This window comes from Pleurodeles waltl, chromosome 7, assembly GCF_031143425.1.
Source record: "Pleurodeles waltl isolate 20211129_DDA chromosome 7, aPleWal1.hap1.20221129, whole genome shotgun sequence".
NCBI classification, from domain to species: Eukaryota; Metazoa; Chordata; class Amphibia; order Caudata; family Salamandridae; genus Pleurodeles; species Pleurodeles waltl.
The window spans coordinates 59,051,769-59,072,978 of record NC_090446.1 but is presented as its reverse complement, the minus strand read 5'-3'; the positions used below and the strand labels follow the sequence as shown (position 1 = coordinate 59,072,978).

At 40.9% G+C, this 21,210-nt stretch overlaps 1 protein-coding gene across 1 annotated transcript in view; it reads right to left on the bottom strand.

Moving 5' to 3' along the window:
- The window catches only part of LOC138247180 (killer cell lectin-like receptor subfamily B member 1B allele A), a 104,610-nt gene that overhangs the window by 4,795 nt on the left and 78,605 nt on the right, over nt 1–21,210 (bottom strand). The window contains exon 5 of the mRNA XM_069201925.1: nt 18,494–18,600. Coding sequence (XP_069058026.1) covers nt 18,494–18,600 — 107 coding nt within the window. The remainder of the gene's footprint in view (nt 1–18,493; nt 18,601–21,210) is intronic.

Genomic DNA, 21,210 nt, shown 5'->3' with positions numbered 1-21,210 from the left:
CTGTATGTTAGGTCAAATCTGCTCTGTGATTCATGCACATATGTGCCGTGTGGAGTAGTGAAGTTTACCTGGGTGAGTGCAGTTTTAATGTGCGAGTGATTTGTTGATGAAAGGACATGGGAGGTACGAAGAGAAGGATTGAGAAGCAACAACATAACTGGGCCAACCGGACCAGTCCAATATTCCAAAGCCATTGAAAAGGTGGGTTTGCTCCCCACTGCAGGGGGACCCTCATTGTGCGGCTGGAAGTCATGGCAACATCTTATCTGTTGGTGGCCAGTCTGTGGTATGATCATTTAGGCTAGTGATGAGATGAATTTACAGGGTTTAGAGAGTTAAGTGATGAAGTTTAGTCAGTGCTCTAGACTCGCCCTTCCAGCACCCCTGGAGGATAGCATGCAAACATGTGTGTGATGAGATACTGGGTTTCAGACTCCTTCTGCAAATAGAGTTGTGCTGATAGACCTTTCCGTCTTGTTTTGCTTCATTCTGTAGAGGTGCGTGATGACGTCTGTCCTTGCTCCTGCTGGAGACCTTTCTTTGGGCCCACTCCATCTTCTGTTTGTACGGGTGAGTTGCTGTTCTGCGTGGAGACTTAAACGCAGCTCGGTTTGTTCATAGCTTTGGGGATTAGAAACTTTTTCTTGAGAGATAGCTAATAGAAACTGTGCCTTGTCAAATATGCGGAGGACCTGCCTTGTTCCAGATCAAGTGAATATGAGGCTGAAGGGGTGCCCTCATTGATACTTTTTGTGGCGTTTGTTAACGACGTCTGTTATCAGGCAAAATTCTCTGAGGCGACGTAGCGTAGATGCAGTAAGATCGTGAAAGAGTTGGATTGTGTGCTCTGGAATACCAAATCATATTTTCCTTGTGACACTCCCATGATTTATTTTTCATCAAAGTAATGGACCTGAGTGAGGATGTCTTGAGCCCCATCTGCTTTGGCAAAGTTTCTGAAGACTCTGTTGGCACGATTCAGATGGGGCTTTGATGCCTTCGAGAAGGTCTATAGTGAAGTGCAGGATATCGGGGCCCTTTGCACCCTTTCGGATCTTCTGAATGCTAATATTGTTGTACTTGCTGCAATTTTCTGTTGCATTTGAATGCTGACATATTGTTCCTCCAGCTGACATACTTTTTAGCACAGTATTTCCTGATCTTGTATTCTGGAGTCCATTGTGTGCTCTAAATCATGGATGTGAAATTCCACCTCTGTTACTTCCTTTCTCAGTTCCTGTATGGAAGATTTAACACCTGTCCGAAGAGGACTGAGTTCAGAGCAGGTTTCTAAAAGAAATCACCCCATATATTTCTGTGTAACTTGGGTGGTGGCATTACCCATTGATGTCAAGGATGGGGATTCATCTTGTTTTCGCATCCCCTATCCTGTGCATTGCCACACATTTGTCAGTGACGTTTCTCTGTGTCATTTCCCCTAAACCATGTTGGGGTATGAGCCCCATGAGCCCAAGAAGTGGTACTACTTGGCGAATTGGGAGAGCCATGAGCCCCCACATATTTTGTAAACACAACTCCGGGGACATGGTGGTACCCGGAGCCCGAGGGGTCCTGTCCCCATTATATTATTATAAATCTAGCACTGTGGAGGTGGTGGCCACCGGGGTGCAGGGACCATGTAGCCCCATGCATATTTATTAAGCCCAGCCCTGGTGAGGTGGTGGTCCCCAGGGCTTCTAAAAGCCCTAGGAGTGGGGTCTCATGCCCCTCACCTATTTTTAGCCACTAATGCACCTGACCCTCCAGGGGACAAATATTTTTAGAGCACAGGAGACTGCATTTAAAAAACAAATCTTGTTGAAATCCACGGACTCAGCTATGAATTTCATTGTGATTAAAAAAAATACCTTTAAGCGCTCGGGAGCGGATCCGAAGGTGACCCCTGGACCAAAGCTAGTGGATTAGGGTATACATACCCTGTCCCCTTTTCTTTTTTTAATTTTTTTTATGGGACTAACACTTCTTGTTTGAAGTGTTGGCAGTCAATCAGATCTTAGCATTGGGATCTTCATGGACTAGAAGCCGTAGATATTCACATTTATTTTCCCTATAATAGCTCAAAAACTACTGAACAGGTTTACACCAAATAAAAAAGAATAGCAGTGCATGGTGAGGGCGTGAGTTATATAGTTAATTTAGGGTACGAATTATAGTTACTAATAATTTCTATGGTTTTGCACGTATAAAATGTGAGCCTAACTACAATGTATCATTTATTTTTTAAGTGAATTTCTATGGTTTTATAAATTCTATTTCCTAACTATAATGTTCCTGTAACCTCTGCTTTTTCAGTGAATGTCTATCTTTTTTTTAATATCGCGTAATTTGAATTACTATACATTAATCCAACCACAGCTGCGCATGACTGTGGTGGGGGTTGGCCGCAAGGCCTGGCTTGGGGACTGGCTAGCCCCCTATACCCACCCAACCCTTTGCCACGCAACCCATGGAAAGTTTCGGGGTGATCCATCAAGCAGGGCCCAGAAAAAGGGTGGGCAAAAAAGTGTGTTTTCCATGTTAATTTCAATAAATATTTTTAGACATGACTGCAGCTTGAACAGCTGAACAGAATTACACCACATTTGGCAGGAATGTAGCTCTTGGTCCAGAAAGCACACTTTTTGTTATTTGGTGTAAATCAGTTCAGTAGTTTTTGAGATCTGATTAGCTGTCAGCACTTCAACCAGAAAGTGATGGCAGCCTTCTTGGGACAAATATACATGATAGCACCATATTGCAATGCATTGAAGTGAATGGCAGGTTTTCAGGGTCACAAAAAGGAGAATGTATTAAGGGTGTTAACAGATTTTAGTTACAGTCAGGGGCTGCTCCTCCATAAGGGCGGAGGAGCATTGCCTCCCCCGCCAGCAGCGGCAGCTGCAAACCTTTCCCCCCAAAACTATAATAAACTATGTCTATTATAGTTTTTGGGGAAAAGGGGCAGGTCCACGGAGATGACGAGCAATGAGGGGGAGTGCTTAGCACTCCCCCTCACTGCATATGTATGTTTGGCTGGCCATCTCAGCCCGGCCAAACACACATGCACAGAATGGTCTCTCCAGCCCAGCAACACAGTTGGGTGGTCCCAGCCAATCCTGATGCTGCTGTGAGCAGCATCATGATTGGGCGCAGGGCAGGCTGGGAGCCTGTGCTGGAGCGAGATGGAAGAGCAGAAGAACGGCGTGGCGTGGGAGCGTAAGTGTTTTTTTTAATATATTTTTTAAAATGTTATGTGTCCTACCTCTACACACACCTCCCCGCCTCCTCTACAACCTGCGAGCTGTGACTGGTTACAATATAAATCATTTGTTGTAAAGGTGATTTTACCATGTGAAAAAGCCTTCTGCTGGGAGTTCATGAATTATGTTTGAGAGAAAATCCCATGATTTTCCCATAGAGGTTATGGAAGGTGCTCCAGAAGCTAAAATGAGAGCATATTTTCTGTAAATTCACATTATCTTTCTCAACCATAAGAGAGCAGCCTGTCAGTTGATTCTCTTGTATTTTACTGCAGTCTCCCACAGTGTTCTAAAGAAGAAGTAGATTGCTAACAGTCTTAGTTACAACAAAACTGTCACACCTGAAGCCATCTTGATTGAATCAAACTGGTAAAACTTAAAACATTCAATTTAGAAAGGAACACAAATGAGTGGGTTCATTTTGTCATAGAAGTTATCGTTAGTGCTATAGGAAGAAAAATTAGAACATGCATTAACTGAGTTCTCAAATATCTTCCTCTTCTATTTCATTAAAACATTCTGACATGTGGACTGAAACATGCACTTTTAACACCAGCAGCAGACTGTCAGTGATCATAAGTTTAATACAGTGTTCTAATGAGCAACTAGAGTGCTAACATTCTGAATTCATGCCAAAAGTGTGGCACATCTTAACGCCATATTGATGGAATCAAAGTGGAAAAACTGAAAGCATTTCGTACTGAGGATACTGCAGTAAATGAGGAGATTAAAGGGCTTCACAACAAATGAGTCGCCCAAGATGGCTACTAATGTCTCAAATGTACTACAAATATCACCCAAATGTAGCCCACATATAGCCCAATGACAAACATGTGCAAAACACATGTGGGCATATTAAAGGAATGTGGTGCTGCACCTAGTGCAGTGCCACTTTCTTTATGCCCCTTAGCGCCCCCTTACCGCCACCATGTGTGCGCCATATCTACGATACGGCACACCATGGCGCAGGTAGAGGGCTATAGCATCATTGTTATTGATGCTATTGATATACTCTGCAGGTGTAGCACCAAAATATTCTCACTACTCCTGCAGAGTACCTAGGGGTCCATTATAAAGAATAAAAGCCCTCTTTTAAACGCCTGCTCTGAGCAGGCGTTTAAAAGTGCCGTACAAAATGATGCAGGGAAATCTGGCACAGGCATATTGTAGCGCAAAGGTTTACAAAGTGTTGCAATGCATGCATTGAGCCACTTTGCAAATATGACATGAGGATTTTGGCCTCATTGGGCCACATTAGCGTAAAGAAATTACGCTAATGTGGCGCAAGGTGGCGCTAGGGGCTTATAAATATGCCCCCAATGTTTTTAATTATTGTTTTTTGCTGTTTTATATGTCGCAGACTTGACCCGAAGGTATTAGAGTGCTTTACATGAGCATCAGTTACATGCACAAGGACACATTCCTTTTGGGCTTTAGGTACAGGGATATTAAGTGATTTCCCATAATCACAGGATGCTGAGCTGACACTGGTACTCAAACCTGGTCCCCCAGTTGCAAAGTCTGCAGCTCTGGACGTAAAGCCACATTCTCTTACCTGAGTGTAACATATAATTAAGTGATCAACTGGATAAAAAACATCAAGATAGCAAATGGTTTAAAAGTGCTTTGTCGCTATTTGAGAAGTCAGAAAATATGCTCTCATTTTAGTGTTTTTAGAGCACTAATCCAAATTTTTATGGGAAAATAACCCTCTCATTTTTATAATTTTTATTGGAAATGCGTTAGGTATTACAGTTTTGATTACATCATGATGACGTCAGGCATGCCACACTTTTGTAATAAATATAGAATGTTAGCAATCTAGTTTTTCTTTAGAATACTGTGAGGAGGAAGATGTCAGGGGCACGGACTCGGATAATTGAGGGCAGGAAGGAGGGTGCAGAGGCAACAAGTTGAACACGTTTGGTGAGAGAAGGCGCATTGGCAGCAGAGTGGACCAAGGAGGGCAGGGGAAAGGAGGGGCAGGGGCAACAGACCAACCGTGCAGGACAGGCAAGAATGGCTGTGGCAATATGAGAGAACATTGAGGGCAGAAGGAAGAGTCAGTGGCAGTACTACCATACTTCAGGCAGGAGGTTCCAGATGTTTTTAACTCCAAAAGGGATTTATTGTATCTGTCTCCTGACTAAAATCTCTTCTTTTTCAATGTAAATCAATGGGGAAAATCAATTCCTCAGGTTTGTTTTTCAGATTCTCTCTTTTGTTAAGTTAAAAATATTAGCAAGTATGGTACATTGGATCACTGAGAGCAGAAGAAATGGGAGAGAGACTTGGACTCAGATAACAGAAGACAGGAGGGAGATGGATAGGGACACCAAAATAACCTTACAGGGCAGTCTTCAGGGGTTGCAGTAGCACAATATACCAAACAGGGCAAGCGGGAGGGCAGTGCAGCACAACAGACCATGAAAAGCAATAGGGAGGGGACAGGGCCATGCACATAGAAAACAGAGAGCAGAGGAAAAAGAGGCAAGGACAGCAAGCTGACCATACCGGACAGACAGGAGGGACAGTTACAGCATAACGGACCATGAAGAATAGGAACTTGGGGGCAGGGGCACAACAACGGACCAGAGAAGACAAGAGGGAGGGAATAGGGGTCTGCATGTGAGGGCAGGGGACAAGGGGGCAGGGCTGGAGCAGCAAGCTGACAATAGAGTCAGGCGGGATGAGCACTGGAAGCACAAAACACCGTGGAGTGCAACAGTGAGACTATAAGGGCATACACACAGACAACGGAGGGAAGGTGGGAGGTGGTCAAAGGCAGAAAGCTGACCACAGAGGGCAGGTTGGAGGGTCTGTGGTAGCAGAGAAGGCCATGCATGACAAGCTGGAGTGTTAGTGGCAGCACAATGTCCATGGTGGACAAGAGGAAGGGGACAGGGGCTTGCACAAAGGACTGAGGTGAAAAGAGATGGGTAGGAGCTGGACATAGGCAAGAGAGGGAAGGGGACGGACCTTTACAACAGACCATGCGGGGTAGGCAGGAGGAGCAGTTGCAGCACAACAGATCATGAAAGGCAAAAGGGAGTGGCAGCAAAATGGACCTTGGAAGACAGGAGGGATGGAATGGGGGGTGGACCTTGGACAGGCAAGGTGGAGGTGGCAAGGTCATCTGAAAATGCCAAGCAGGTGGGAGGGGCAGTGGTAGCTCAACAGAACACTCAGAGTTGATAGGAGGACAGTGACAGGTGCATGGAACATGGAAGGCAAAAAGGAGGGAGGCGGGACAAGCACACAGACATTGGAGGGCAGGGAAAGGACAGTAGGGGCAGCACACCAAGCACAGAAGCTAAGCAGGAGGGCAAAGATGGGGCATGAAATTGAGCAACTATAAAACAGCACTCTCTTTTGACACATGGAGACTTTGTACCCTTTCCTAAGAGGTTACATTTTTTCTCTTCAACTCATTGCTCTCAATCTAGAATCGACTATTTGTTTCTAAACCTCTTGCACAACATATTCTACGTGCAGACATAGGATCCATATTGATTGATTTCATGATACAGTTACTTTATGTTTATATTTCTGTCCTGTCACAAATAGTAATAAAGATGGCACTTTAATACTTCCTTCTTTTTGGATTCTTCCTTTACTACATCATTCAAATCATTCATTACTGAATTTTTAATAACTAATTCCTCACCTGACCTTTCACCCCAAGTAGTCTGTGATGCCTTCAAAGCCACGCAAGAGATTTTATTATTTCTTATGTTTCCAAAATGAACAAAAGTACTCTTTCACAAATCCTTAGAACTTTTGACCTGTATCAAACATTTAGAAAATTATTGGTATTAAATTTAAAGTTCATTTAGATGATCTAATCAATGGGAAATCTCAGGATAATAAGCTTTCTATGGAAACTGCTTCTGATTATTGACTTAGAGCAAGTGCTAAATATTATGGCTGTCAAAATAAATCAGGTAAACTCATAGGGAATTATCAAAAAGTAAAAAAGAAAGTGTTAGGTTCAATTCCATTCTGAGAGTTGATGCTTCTCCAACTTTTGAAGATACTAGATACTAGATATTAGATTAATTTACAGACTATTATCCGCATCTTTATACCCTACAGATAACCCCTCTTCTAGAAGATATACAGAAATATTTGCCATCCATTCAGAAAATATTTGACACTTTTACTGACCTCATCTCATAGGAAACTGATATTGTTTCAAAGGATATTTGACAGAAATCAACTTAATTAAATCAGGGAAAGCCCCTGGACCAGACGATTTCTCCATTTAATTTTACTTACATTTGTCGATGATGTTGGTTCCTAGAAGTCATTAATTGTTTTCATATTTTACTTTAACTAAGTCGACAGGTGGTACCTTTCAAGAGGCATTGCTTTGCCTCATCTCTAAAGATGGCCACAATCCTCGGTTATGTAAAAATAACATACTGATTTCACTAGTTAACTCTGATTACAAAATCTTTGCTAAAATACTTCCTTTAAGCTTTGATCCCTTTCTACCATCTTTTATGGGTAAAGAACATTTTAAGTAAATCCAAACTGTATATGCACTCATCAGCTGCTATCTCCCTCAATGCTGAAAAAGCATTTAACCTTATGGATTAGTCCTTCGTTATCCACACCCTTTCCTGGTTTGGTTTTTGGCCCACTTACATTGGCATGGTTTCTCATCTGTGTGCAACACCTAAGGCACCTTTTTATGTTAACAACCTCATTTTGCTTTCCTTTTGTAAAGATGGTCAGAATCCAGATTTGAGTAGTAGGTTCTTTAGTTTAGAGCATCCTATCCACCAGCGATCACAAGGCATCCATCTCTCTCCTAAGTCTCCAGCAAATGACTCTCAACACTCCACACTCCAATGTGATGTCATGAGTGACATCTGCCTCAGGAATAGAATCCCTCACATTCTATCATATGCTGAGATGCCAAGAAAAACATCTACCACACACCTTCCCTCTTAAAGATAGGATACCACATTTTTAAGTTCAAAGAAACTGAAACATAAAATAAAACAACAGAATAATACAAAAGGAAACAAAGACAAGAAGAAGAAAGTCAATAACAAACTCAACATCATGAAAACATTTAGAAGTCAATAACAGACTCAAAATCATGAAGACTTTTTAGAGATTACCACTCGATTCATATTCCACACTCTTCCATCCTTGATTTTGACAGCATTCCTGAAAAGTTTGATTACTTCAAATGGTCCCATGAACTTATTTCCACTTTTACACAGTGTTGGTTTTTTGACTAAAATCCGATCACCAACTTTCACTCCAATGTCTAGCATGCTCTTCTTCTTATCAAAGTATTCCTTCCTTCTTTGTATACACTACTTTTCACACTCGTTCCCCCCACTCACATTGTCCCATGCGACACTGTCATTCTTCCCCCAACACACCCATCCTGGTGCCAAAACAGTTTTAGCCTTACGACCTCTATAAAGCTCAAAAGGGTCTTCTCCTGTTGTAGAGTGAGGTATGAATCTGTAAGCTCAAAGGAAATTCTTGAGACCATCTTTCCAGTTCTTATTGGCTGTACTCTCTAATTGTATACACTCTTTCACACATTTATTGAACCTTTCCACTATACCATTCCCCTCAGGATGATACAAAGAACATCCCCTATGTTTAATCCCTCTGTTCTGAAGATATTCCTCCATTTCAGAAGAAACAAATTGCGGCCCATTGTATTTGGGAAACCTTCAAGGCTGAAAATGGCATGGAAAACTTCAATGAATCTCTTAGTCTCAATGCTACTACAAATTCCTATTTCTTCCCATCTGGAAAACTGATCAATTAAGACCAATATGTAGTTGGACCCACCTTTCCCGTGACTAGGTCCAACAACATCCACGGCTACCACATCCCAAGGTTTGTTAGACATATCTCTTATACACATCGGCGGTGCTCTAGTCTTATACACCTTGTCACTATTACAGCAGTCAGGACAATGCCTGACCATTCTCTCGATCATTAAATCCATACCTGGCCACAAATAGTTAAGGCAAATCCTGGCCTTCGTCCTACTCATTCCTTGATGCCCTTCATGTCCCAACTCAATAATCTTGTCCCTCAGAGTAGTAGGAACAACCAATCTCAAACCATGCAAAATAATATCATTCTCCATAGACAACTCATCCCTCACCCTCCAAAAACCTCCCAACTCCTTATCTCGTCTCATATCATTATTCCATCCGTACCTAAGTCCTTCACTCACCCGCTGCAGTACAGAATCTTCAGCTACTGCTTTCAACCATTCATCCTGCTCTACAATACAACCAGTCACACTACACACACTGATATCAGTTTCCTCACTCCTTTCTGAGCATTCTACCGTTTCAGAACTCAGTCTAGATAAACAATCAGCAATCTTATTCTTGGATCCTTGAACATAGAATGTACTGAAACAAAAATCCTGTAGGTTGACTACCCATCTACTGATTCTACTAGAAATCATATCTAGACCTTTCTTCATAAAGACTTCCACAAGAGGTTTGTGGTCCGTGAAAATATGAAATTGTCCACCCCACACAAAATTCTTGAATTTGTTGACTGCCCAGAAAACACTCAGAGCTTCTTTTTCAATTGTGGAGAAATTAACTTCTGCTCCACGTAAAGTTCTAGAACTATACACTATAGGCTTGAGGTCACCGTCATCCATGTCCTGTAATAACACCGCCCCTAAACCTCTCACACTAGCATCAGTCATCACCACACATGTCTTATCTGGATCAAACAAATTCAAACTCCCAATCGTCAACAGTTCCCTTTTTATCCCTTCAAACTCTCTTTTGCACTCATCATCCCACATAAACTCCATTCCTTTTTTTTAGTAATCTCCGCATATGGATTGTCTTTGAAGCTAAATTGGGCAGAAACTTAGCATGAAATTCAACCATTCCAAGAAAAGATAACAACTCTTCTTTCTTCTCTGGATCACGCAGATTAAATGCGTTTCTGATCAGATCTTCCTTTGGACACAAACCTTTGGCTATAATTGTATGCCCTAGGTACTCAACCTCAGTCTTGCAAAAGGAACACTTTTTCAACTTGAGAGTCAAACCATGGTCTCTCAATATAGCTAGAACCCTCCTAACTCTCATCTCATGTTCCTTTTCAGTTTGTCCATGTATTAAAATGTCGTCCTGAAAACACTTCACTCCAGGTACTGAGCCAAACAAATTGTACATCAAGCATTGAAATACCGCAGCAGCAGACACCAATCCAAAAGGCATCCTTATAAATCTAAAAGTTCCAAAAGGAGTAATGAACGTGGTGTAGTCTCTTGAGTCTGCTTGTAACATAATCTGATGGTACGCCGAAGTCAAATCAAGCTTGCTGAAATATTTTGACCCATGCAACATTGTGACCATTTCAGTTATGTTGGGTAACAGGAACTGATCACTGACCACACATTTATTAAGATTCCTCAAATCAACGCATAGTCTAATCTCTTCAGACTGCTTGCATGCAAAACAATAGGTGAAATCCATTCCGAATTATTCCTTCTTCACACAATCTGTGTATTTCTCTCTTTACGTCATCCTTCATGGATATAGGAATGGAGTGTACTTTTGCAGTCATCGGAATGGAACCTTCTTTATCCTTATACGATGGGAATATTTCTTCAAACAACCTAATTTGTCACGGAACACTTCTTTGTATTCTTTAATAAAATCAGGCAAGGTTTCTCCCTTTCTATCTTCCCCGGAAAGCTCACACACATTTTGCAAGCTGTCTATAAAATCATCCTTGAGCATGACAGGCGTAGCCGAATTGGGATCCAAAATGATATTCAGCTCATTTTGGTGTGGCCAGCTCAGAACACTATCTCCTTTCACAGAAACATACATTTTTCCAAAGATACTGTTAGACTTGAAAGAGATTTCAGCCTCAAAATAACCTCTCAACTCAATAATTTGCCCCACATAAGCTCCTGGAACAACATCTGGGTCCTTCAGTTTAATTTTGTGACTCAGCTGTTTGTCAAATAAAATATTGGATATCAAAGTCAACCATGCTCCTGAGTCGAAAAGCACTTCGCTTGCAACACCTGAAATAGTAACTGTATCCTTTGGGTGCCTTTTCCTGTCACGGTACATAGTTACTGATAATATGCAAATCTTCTACGACTTTCACAGAGGACAGACTTTTGTTGGTTTCGCAACACTTAGCAAAAAGTCCCTTTTTGTTGCATAGTTTGCAAGTCATATTGATCGCAGGACACTTCCTGGATGATGCATAATGGCCACTGTTCCCACAACGGAAGCACCTTGCATCTTTGAATTTGACCCACTGGCTTTGATCAGCCTTTTCATCCTCTCTAAGGTTGACAGCTTCTTTCCTTTGGTTTTGTTCCTTTCTAGCTATAATTTTATTTATACCAACGTTCTTTCTTTTCTCCAATTCTTCAACACAAGCCATGGTGTGTTCTACGCTCTTGGCTAATATGATGACTTCATGTAGAGATGGATCATCCTTGCTCCACAGTTCTTGTCTTATTTTGTCACTTGAACATCTCAACATAAATTGGTCTCTGATCCGCTCGTCAATACTACTCCCAAATTTACAAGAGGATGCCAATTTCCTCAGAGCGGTAATGTATTCTTCGATACTTTCGCCCGATTTTTGCTCTCTCATACCGAAGTGGTAACGTTCTAAAATTGTACTTATGTAAGAAATGTAAATCTAGTTTCTTCAAGCATATTTCAAATTCATTAAGATAGGTTCCTTCATCACCTGGGTCCGGTAGGTTTCACGAGTGTGAAATATTTTGCATGGTACATTCCAAAATACTTTGGTGTTTAAACAGTAAAACTCAAAAACAAAAACAAAAAACTTTTTATAGTAGAAATATTTTCTACAGCACTATATGTTCCTTCAATAAACAAATTAAAAACTTTGTTGTGTTGTTTCAGATCGTATCACATGTAATCCTTAATTCCAAACTTTCAATTTGGCTTTTATCAAAGTTGTTATGCTTCTCTTGATGAAAAGATCCTTTTTTTATAGGCGATACCCCTTGTTTTATCGAGGGATAACTCTCCGATACAGACAGGAACTGGAGAGTGAATAGAAGTTCACTCGTGCTTGGACGCGCTGTAATTTACAATGACATTTGTCAGGAAAACACGCTGGATAGATGCGCGTGTAACTTTAAACGTGTGAGAAGCCGCAGGTGTCCTCATAACACGCTAGTGATGACGCACAAGGAGTCTGGAGCTGCACGTTTACAGAGGCATACACGCGATGAAGCGTGACAGGAATCTTCTGCTCAGGAGAGCGCGCGGCACGCGCGAGCAGTGGCGGGTGAGATTTGAATGATGATTACTAGCCAGAAACGACCGGTTGAAGAAAGTAAAATAATAAAGTTTAATTATAATTAGTAATGCGCTCACCAGACCCAGTAGCTAGAAGAAAGTTCACCTTTAAAATGTTCAGTTCAGATAATCCAACTGTAGAATATTCCTCAAAGGAAAATGTTCATCAACAATAATTCTTGAGGTAAGATGATTTTAAAAGTGTTAGAATGCTCCAAAGGACCCTCGTCGCCAAATGTAAAGATGGTCAGAATCCAGATTTGAGTAGTAGGTTCTTTATTTTAGAGCATCCTATCCACCAGCATTCACAAGACATCCATCTCTCTCCTAAGTCTCCAGCAAATGACTCTCAACACTCCACACTCCAATGTGATGTCATGAGTGACATCTGCCTCAGGAATAGAATCCCTCACATTCTATCATATGCTGAGATGCCAAGAAAGACATCTACCACACCTTTTCCATACATAGTGGAGTTAGACAAAATTGTCCTCTCTTCCCTATGTTATTCATTCTTGCATAAGAACCTTTTCTTTCAAAAATAAGTCAAAACCTTGATATATTTTTTGTTTTTGTGACGGAGATAAGCAAGTTAAAATGTCCATCTATGCAGATGATATTCAACTATTTGTATCTCAACTGGACTCCACCATCTCAACATTTTTGATGGAAGTAACTCGTTTTGCTGCTCTCTCTGGTTATAAACTCAATCCAGATAAATGTGAAATTCTTTCTCTCAACGACTTATGTTTAAAACAAGAGTTTGCTCAATTACATTTTTCTTGAAGTCCTCCAAATTTGAATATTAAGGCCTCTGGTTTGCACCTTCCATTTAGTCTACCAAAACCTAAATGCAGTTCTCACCAAGTTAACAACCTTGACAACAACTTGGCATCCTTTATTTCTGTCCTGGTTGTCAGACTTGACTCCATTAACTCCAATTGTTTTCTTTATTTTACCTGCAACACGTCTTCCTATTCCAAAATGTTATAAAAATGCTTATTCCATTCTTACCCCTTTTTGGTGGAATAAAAATCATCTTTGTATGTCTTTACGTAGATTTAAAAGAAATAAACAGCAAGGAGGTGTAAACATGCCTGATTTTCAATCTTACCATACCACCCTCTTTCTTAAGCAAACCTCCCATTGCTTATTGGACTCCTCTCAGACTCTTCTCCACTTTGGAAAGCTATTGAACTATCTTTTATATCACCTTTCTCCTTTAAAGAACATTTATCCTTTACCCAGAAGCCCCATTTCCTATCTTTACCTATATATAAAAGTATTTGAAAGTTATTACACTTAACATTTTTCTCCCTTCTCTCAGAGAGGGACAGGTTATTCAATCCTCAATTTAGTATAACAAACTTCTAAAAATACACAGGAAACCTAATTTCTGGAATTCATGGAGAGACAGGGGTCTATGTTGTGTACATCAACTTATCCTTAAAGATTCTTTTATTACATTTTATCAAGCAACACTTCTCTTTATTTTCCCAAGCTCATGTCATACTAAATTCTCTTCTTTAATTCATGCTGTAACAGAAACCTTATACACTCTACCATCACATACGCTGATTCCTATTTATAACAATCAGATATCTTTGCTATTGTCTTTTCCTACCACTTCTAATATCTACAAGCTCCTTATTGTATTCCCCATTGATAGAGATAAATTGGAAGTTGATTTGCAATGGTAAAAATATTTCCAAATCTCATGGCCTACTGCTTATGGAAAAAACTCTGGTTAAAGCTTCAGAAATCATTGCAATCTGCAATAAATACCTTATTTTTTATTGATAATAGACATGATTTCTGCAGTCACTTTACACAAAATGTATCCTGCAACTGTTTCAACTTGTTGGTCATGTAGCCATAATCTTGCGGACCTTCATCATATTTTTTTCCTGTCCACCTACACATGAATTTTGAATTAAGATGTGGAATCAGATTAATTATATTTTCTAAACTAATGTGCCCTTTTCATTTACTACAGTTTTTCTGGGAAGGCTTTCAGATTCATGGCTTATTGTTAAAATAATTGATTTATTGACTGTGATTGCTTCCACCAAATTACTCGATATTGGAAATATTTCTCTAATATCTCATTTCAATCCTGGTGGTATGCTGTATCCTATAATCATAGATTCAATAGAGTATATGTTAACCTTTTTCCCTTGTTGTTAAGAGAGACATTATTTAGTCCCTGTTACTACCTTTACAGATTCCTCAATGGGAAACTTCTTTTCTCGTCGTTCATTTGGAGAAGAAGTTCCTAAACCTCCAAGAGCTGTCATTTACTAATTTTAATGTTTTCTTTATAACATTCATTGTTGCCACCGATATTTGAAATGTATATTTTATTTACCTCTTTCCAATTATACTCTTAAAAAATTTTACTAGCCTTTTTCTTTATACCCATTTACATTTTCTTACCGCCTCTCTTCTCTCCCCTCCCGTTCACTCCTTCTGACTATTGCTTTTTATTTTGCTTCCATATTAAGATTATGAATGCATATCATATTGTGTTTGATTACTGTACTGTTATACTGTTTCAACTATTTTTTCTGATTTTTGTACTGTTGTTTTATCTTATCTAATAAACTCTGTTTATACTTTAAAAAAATAGTGGCAAGGGGCAAAAGCTGAATCAAGCTGTGCACAACTGTACTGCAATTACATTAACTGACTTCGGACACACTGTGACACTTTCCTGTGTTACTCTTTGCCTGTGTGGTGTGTGCTCACAGCATAAACTGGAGAAAGCCCTTCAGGCATGCTGAAAAATCACAATTCCTTAAATTAGCAGCTATCATTTACTGCCTGGGAATAATTACCAGCCCTCTTCTGGTTCTATTGAGATATTTTAAAAAGTTGTTTCCAAAAGTGAGACTTGACAGAGAGTAAACAAATATAAAATTGTCTGGGCACTTTAGAGTGAGATGCAAACTTTTTCGAGCTTCTCTTGTCTGATTTATATTTCCCGAAGCGGGAGGATCTTATCACTGCTCTGGAATCTAGCTGTCAAACACTCTTTGATTAAGCATAGTAATAAATTAACGGAGACAAAGAACAGTTCTCCAGAAAGGTCAGTGGCAGATATTTTGGGAGCAACACAATATACAGCTGGGCCACTCATATGAATGTATGTTTGTCACTTATTAAAAAGGCTTCACAATAAAAAAATAACCTCTATTACCAAAATAATATGCAGACCCTTCGCCCACACTAAGTAGAATGCTTTATCCTTAGGGGAACTACTCACCCAAAAACAATCCTGTTGCTAGGTGGACTCATGTCATGCTTTCATTATGAACAGTATAGAATGTGACCCTTTTCTGAGGGTCACAAGGGCTAAAACTGAAAGTGTATTAGGTGGAAGAAGTTGAATTTATTAGCTTCTGGCACACTCAATAGAGCTGTACAGTAAAGTTTCAAAACTTTTTTTTTATTTTCAAAAAACAAAACACCAAAGTCGCTTTTTATTTATTAAAATAAAAATGCAGTGCATCCACTTCCTAGGGTAGTCATCGCCCATGGTGAGGGGGGCATTTTTAATTTTTACCTGCCCTTTACCTCCAGGGGCTTGCCTGGCTTTGATGGATAGTAAAAACAGTTATATGATCTCCAATCTAAATTTGACGGGTGGACACGTAGCCATTTCTGTGACAGCGTTTACTCTGTTGGGCCATCTGAGAAGTTTAGCCACAGTGGAGACGTAGTAGTCTACGGCGATGGAGTATGCTTACTGCCAATGTATAAATTAGGCCCATAGTTCTTTTAGTAGGTTCGGGTGACAAATTGTAAAATACATCTGGGATGTAGTGATATTTTAAAGAGAGAGAGCTCAATTTCTGTCCTTTTGTTCCTGATCGGCATCTTGAGATGGATAATTTTATGTACAAAATGTGGATGACACTTCTGATATAACTGTATGTATTAAACTAATATCGCAACGCTGAGTCAGTGACACATGGGCTGATTACGAGTTTGGCTAACAGCCTTCCTTCCCCCCGTCCTGTTACGATGTTTCAATGGGCTGACCAGCGGAAATGTCATATTATCCCTTAGGTAGCCGAGTCCAATGCTATTGCACACCAGCACCTCTGGAATGTGCATTGTCTGCAGATCAGACAGTACGCATTCTGAGGGTGCTGCAGGGTCGTGGGCGGTGCAGGGACCCTCCTGTGGTCCCCAGCACTGGAGTCCCCCAGCCTTTCCATGGCAATACAACCGCCATGGAAAGGCTGTCGGAAAATGGAGTCATGATGAACACAGTGGTGCCGAACTCGGCACTGCCGTGGCTGACTCCGACAGCTGCCAACCCGTCGGGATCTATGATCCTGGCAGTGTCGGCAGTCTCCTGGTGGTCAGACCACTAGGATCATAATCTGGCAGACGGACCACCAGGAATGCAGCGATCCGACTGCCACCAGAGGTTTGGCGGTCCTTGGACCACCAAACTCATAATCAGCCCCATATTTACATGGGGAATAAATGCCCCCAAATGGACATATGTGTTAACATGGAGTTAGGTTACTTAGAGAAGCACAAGTTACGAGGTCAAGTGCCTTCATAATGTCTAAGAATTCAGAGGTAGAATAGAGTACACTTTTAATGTGGAGTTCGGTGGATCTTTTGCTATATTATAAATTAGTTCTCACAGTGCTCCCCAGCTTGCCCTGGAAGTTACTAAGCTACAGAACCTCTGTGATTAAATACCTCATTGCGTTTTACTTCTAGCAGCATACCTGCTTCCTTTGGTGTGTAAAGGTCTTGTCGGTTGAGAACTTATCAGTGTGTTTGCTAGATCAGCTTCCCTGATGTGAACATAGTCTCATGTGGCAGTGGGAAGGGTGGTGCATGCAGCGATTAGGGAGTAGATGGGCATCTGTCTGTGTGACAAAGATACTCCCTTTTGTACAACTGCAGTTATAATGATTTATGGGGCTCCCTCATTCCACGATTGATGTGCTGAAGAAATATATAAAAGTACAAGGTTCAGCAAACCCGCTAGTCCTTGTGATTAAAAACATAGGGCCAGATGTAGCAAAATAACATTTTGCGACTTGCAAATAGCGAGTCATTGCGACTCGCTGTTTGCAAGTCGCAAAATGTTATGCAGTACGGTGTCTCAGACACCGACTGCGACTCGCTATGGGGTCGCAATGACCCACCTCATGAATATTCATGAGGTGGATCGCAAATTGCGGCCCCATAGCGAGTCAAGGCACTCGCAAACATGGAGGCCTGCTGTAGTCAGCAGACCTCCGTGTTCGTGACTGCTTTAAATAAAGCAGTTTTCTTTTTTTTTTAAGTGTAGCCCGTTTTCCTTAATGGAAAACGAGCTGCACTTAAAAAAAAAAAACGAAACCTTTAGTTTCGGTATTTTTTCAGGGCAGGGAGTGGTCCCTTGGACCACTCCCTGCCCTGAAAAAATGTTTTTGGGTCCAGTCACAAACTGGAAGGGGTCCCATGGGGACCCCTTCCAATTTGCGAGTGGGTTACCATCCACTTGAAGTGGATGGTAACTGCAACACCATTTGCGACCGCATATGCGGTCGCAAATGGTATTGCATACCACTAGGAATCGCAAATAGGAAAGAACACCCCTTCCTATTTGCGATTCTGAAATGCATTTTGCGAGTCGGTCCGACTCGCAGAATGCATTTCTGCATAGGAAAATGCGATTTGAAACTCGCAAACAGCAGTTTTTGCCATTTGCGAGTTGCAAATCCTTTCCTACATCTGGCCCTTACTTATTACAAGCATGCATAAGTGCCATGGTCTGTTGTTACTTGTGGGTATTCTACACACCGTGAAAACATTTAGCATAATACATGCACAACTTGTAAAACAGTGTGAATTAGACTGCCATAATAATGTTAAAAATACATTAAACAAACTTACACATTTTCATTTAACATAGATCCATTAACCCAGGTCCAGTGTCTTCCTACTGGTGTGATGAAAAGTCCAAGCCAAACCTGGTTGGTCAGTACAGATGTAAGGTAATGCTGCACACAGAAAACACAAATATAATTTAGGTACAATCATAAATTCAAATGTCCTTCTCTCTGAACACAGCTATGTCAATAAAACAGAATTTATTTAAACTAGGTAAAACATTCAACATGTAAACAGATGCTGTTCCATAGAGGGCTCATACAGTCTAGCTCATAGCCTCACGTGTATTGTTCTTAGGTTGTGGTGGTACAAGAGAGGGATGATAATCTACTCTTCTTGGAATAGAAAAGACAGATTTGTCCATGTGTGATGATGAGCTTGTAATCAGTTCTAGGCTTTCTTTTTAAAAATCACTGTTATAAAGTATAGTTTATTAATCTAACATCCATGCTCAATCCAAAACATCTGAGTTCAAGTAAAAACCTTTAGCATGCAGTTACTCTAGGGTGTTTGCTGACAATAGATGCTAAATCCACAGACAGGAAAGTTATAGGAAAAACAACAGAGCTCCCAATGACCACGTGATAGTGAAGTGCACACAACACACAGTTCATCACATTAACCAAAGCAAAATTCTGTGCGAACACCATCAGTGAAACCACCAAGATAAACAGAACACTTTCAAGACAATTAAGCACTGCATTTGTCTCCTGCCTAACCCACTTATTCCTCACCCCACAAGCACAATAAAATCAATCCCTTCAATCCCTTCAGTGAAAAAATAAAATAGATTTAACACTACCTTGACAGCATCAAGTCTGTTTTTCCTCTTAAGCCTACTGATCTTGTTAAATCCCATGCTGGTCGTCCTTAAACCAGTCTCTTACAGATCGGTAGACATACTCAACTCACTCAAATTCACTTCCTGTGCAAATGCTGTCACCATTGTCAATACTTGCTTCACTGAAGGCATCTTCCCTTAAGCTCTTGAGACACTCCCACTACTAAAGAAACCTACATTAGAATCTAAAGATCTCACCAAGTGCCAGCCCATCACTCACATATCCTTTAACAGCAGGATTGTTGAAAAAACAATCTGTGCTAAATTTGAGGTCAGATCAGTGCTACTTTGCACATCATAGTCAGCGACCACATGTGTGGATGACCCCACCTCCTGATATTGTTGGAGCACTCCTCTACCTTCAACAAAGTCGACCTTTCAACTGTCATCAAACCCAAGAGTCTTGGATGGGATGCATGGACAATGCCCTTCATTGATTCTCGCCCTACCTTTCCAATCAACACTGTATTTTTCACACAGGCACACCTGGGACCCAAAAGATCACTAGAATCTGCAGAGTCACATAGAGTTCTGTTCTGTCTCCTGCCTTCTTAATTCTCTATATGGAGCCCCTTTGAGTGCTAGTCTCAGATAACAGCATCAAGCTTTACCACTGTGCCTCAAACACTGTTGGCATCTCAACCAGACATGGATGTCTGCGTCTACCTGATGTTGAACACATCCAAGACAAAATTCATGCTACTTTCCATGAACAAAAAGCATGAAATAATACAAAACTGTCTCAATTAAATGAACCTTGTGAGTTTCAAACCCTAACTTTTACAGAACCCCAAGTCACTTGAATTCACATTGGACACCACCCTCACTCTCAAACAACACATTGCCAAAAAACAAAGATTGTTCAAAACCTCTGTTCAAGTCCTTTCACTCTTGCATCAAGATTGCAGTAGTGCCTTGCACCATGGCCTCCCAGGCTCCACCCTGGCATCCCTTAAGGGCGTCTTACATGCATCAGCATATCTCAAGCATGGTCAAAAGACATGTGACCACATTGCCCCTCTCCTGATGGAATTTCATTGTCTCTCCTTGACTGCTTGCACCGTCTTCAAAATGAGCAGTGTCATTTTCAAAGCCCTCCTGACTAGCACCTCACCTAACTTGCAGACAGCTCACCATCTCTGGGGGCACTCAGCACACCATCACCCAGGCCATCATGAGACTGTAGACTATGAAGTGTAAGAAATAAAAAACAAGGCAGCAGGCCTTTTCAATCTATGCATGCAAGATTTGGAACCGCATCCTTGTATCCATAAGGCCCTCTACAATGCTGCTATAAGTTAGGAAAGATTTAAAGACACATGAGCCTCATTCACAAGGAGACTCTGCAGTCATAGCAGAGGCTCCGCAGTTTTGCACTTGTGGTGGAATCTCCGCAATGAGAACAACAGTGCGGAGATTCTGCCATGAGAGCAGAGACTCTGTCACGACTGCCGAGCCTCTACCAAGACTGTCAAGGCTCTTTGTGAATCGGGCTCACACATCTTTATAGAACACTTCATCACAAAGCAATAGCAATCTACAAACTAGCTACCTCTTTTATCACGTGTTGATTGTATGCTATCCTTTAAATCACTACAGCACTCCTCAGACTTTTTGGCTTGGCTAGTGCTATATAAATACTGCTTACATACTTACCTATCTACCTAAATTGTATTTGTCCAACCAAGAAAACAAAGAATACAACTCCCAAAATGAAGGTTAGAAACACACCATATTTTCTACATGGATATCTCTCCAAATCATAGCTGCACAATACACGTATGTAAACTGAACCTGCATTAACTGTCTCAATTGTATACTATCAGCTCTAAACATACATTTGGTGTTCCCTATCCACTAATCTGGGTTATCAGTCTCT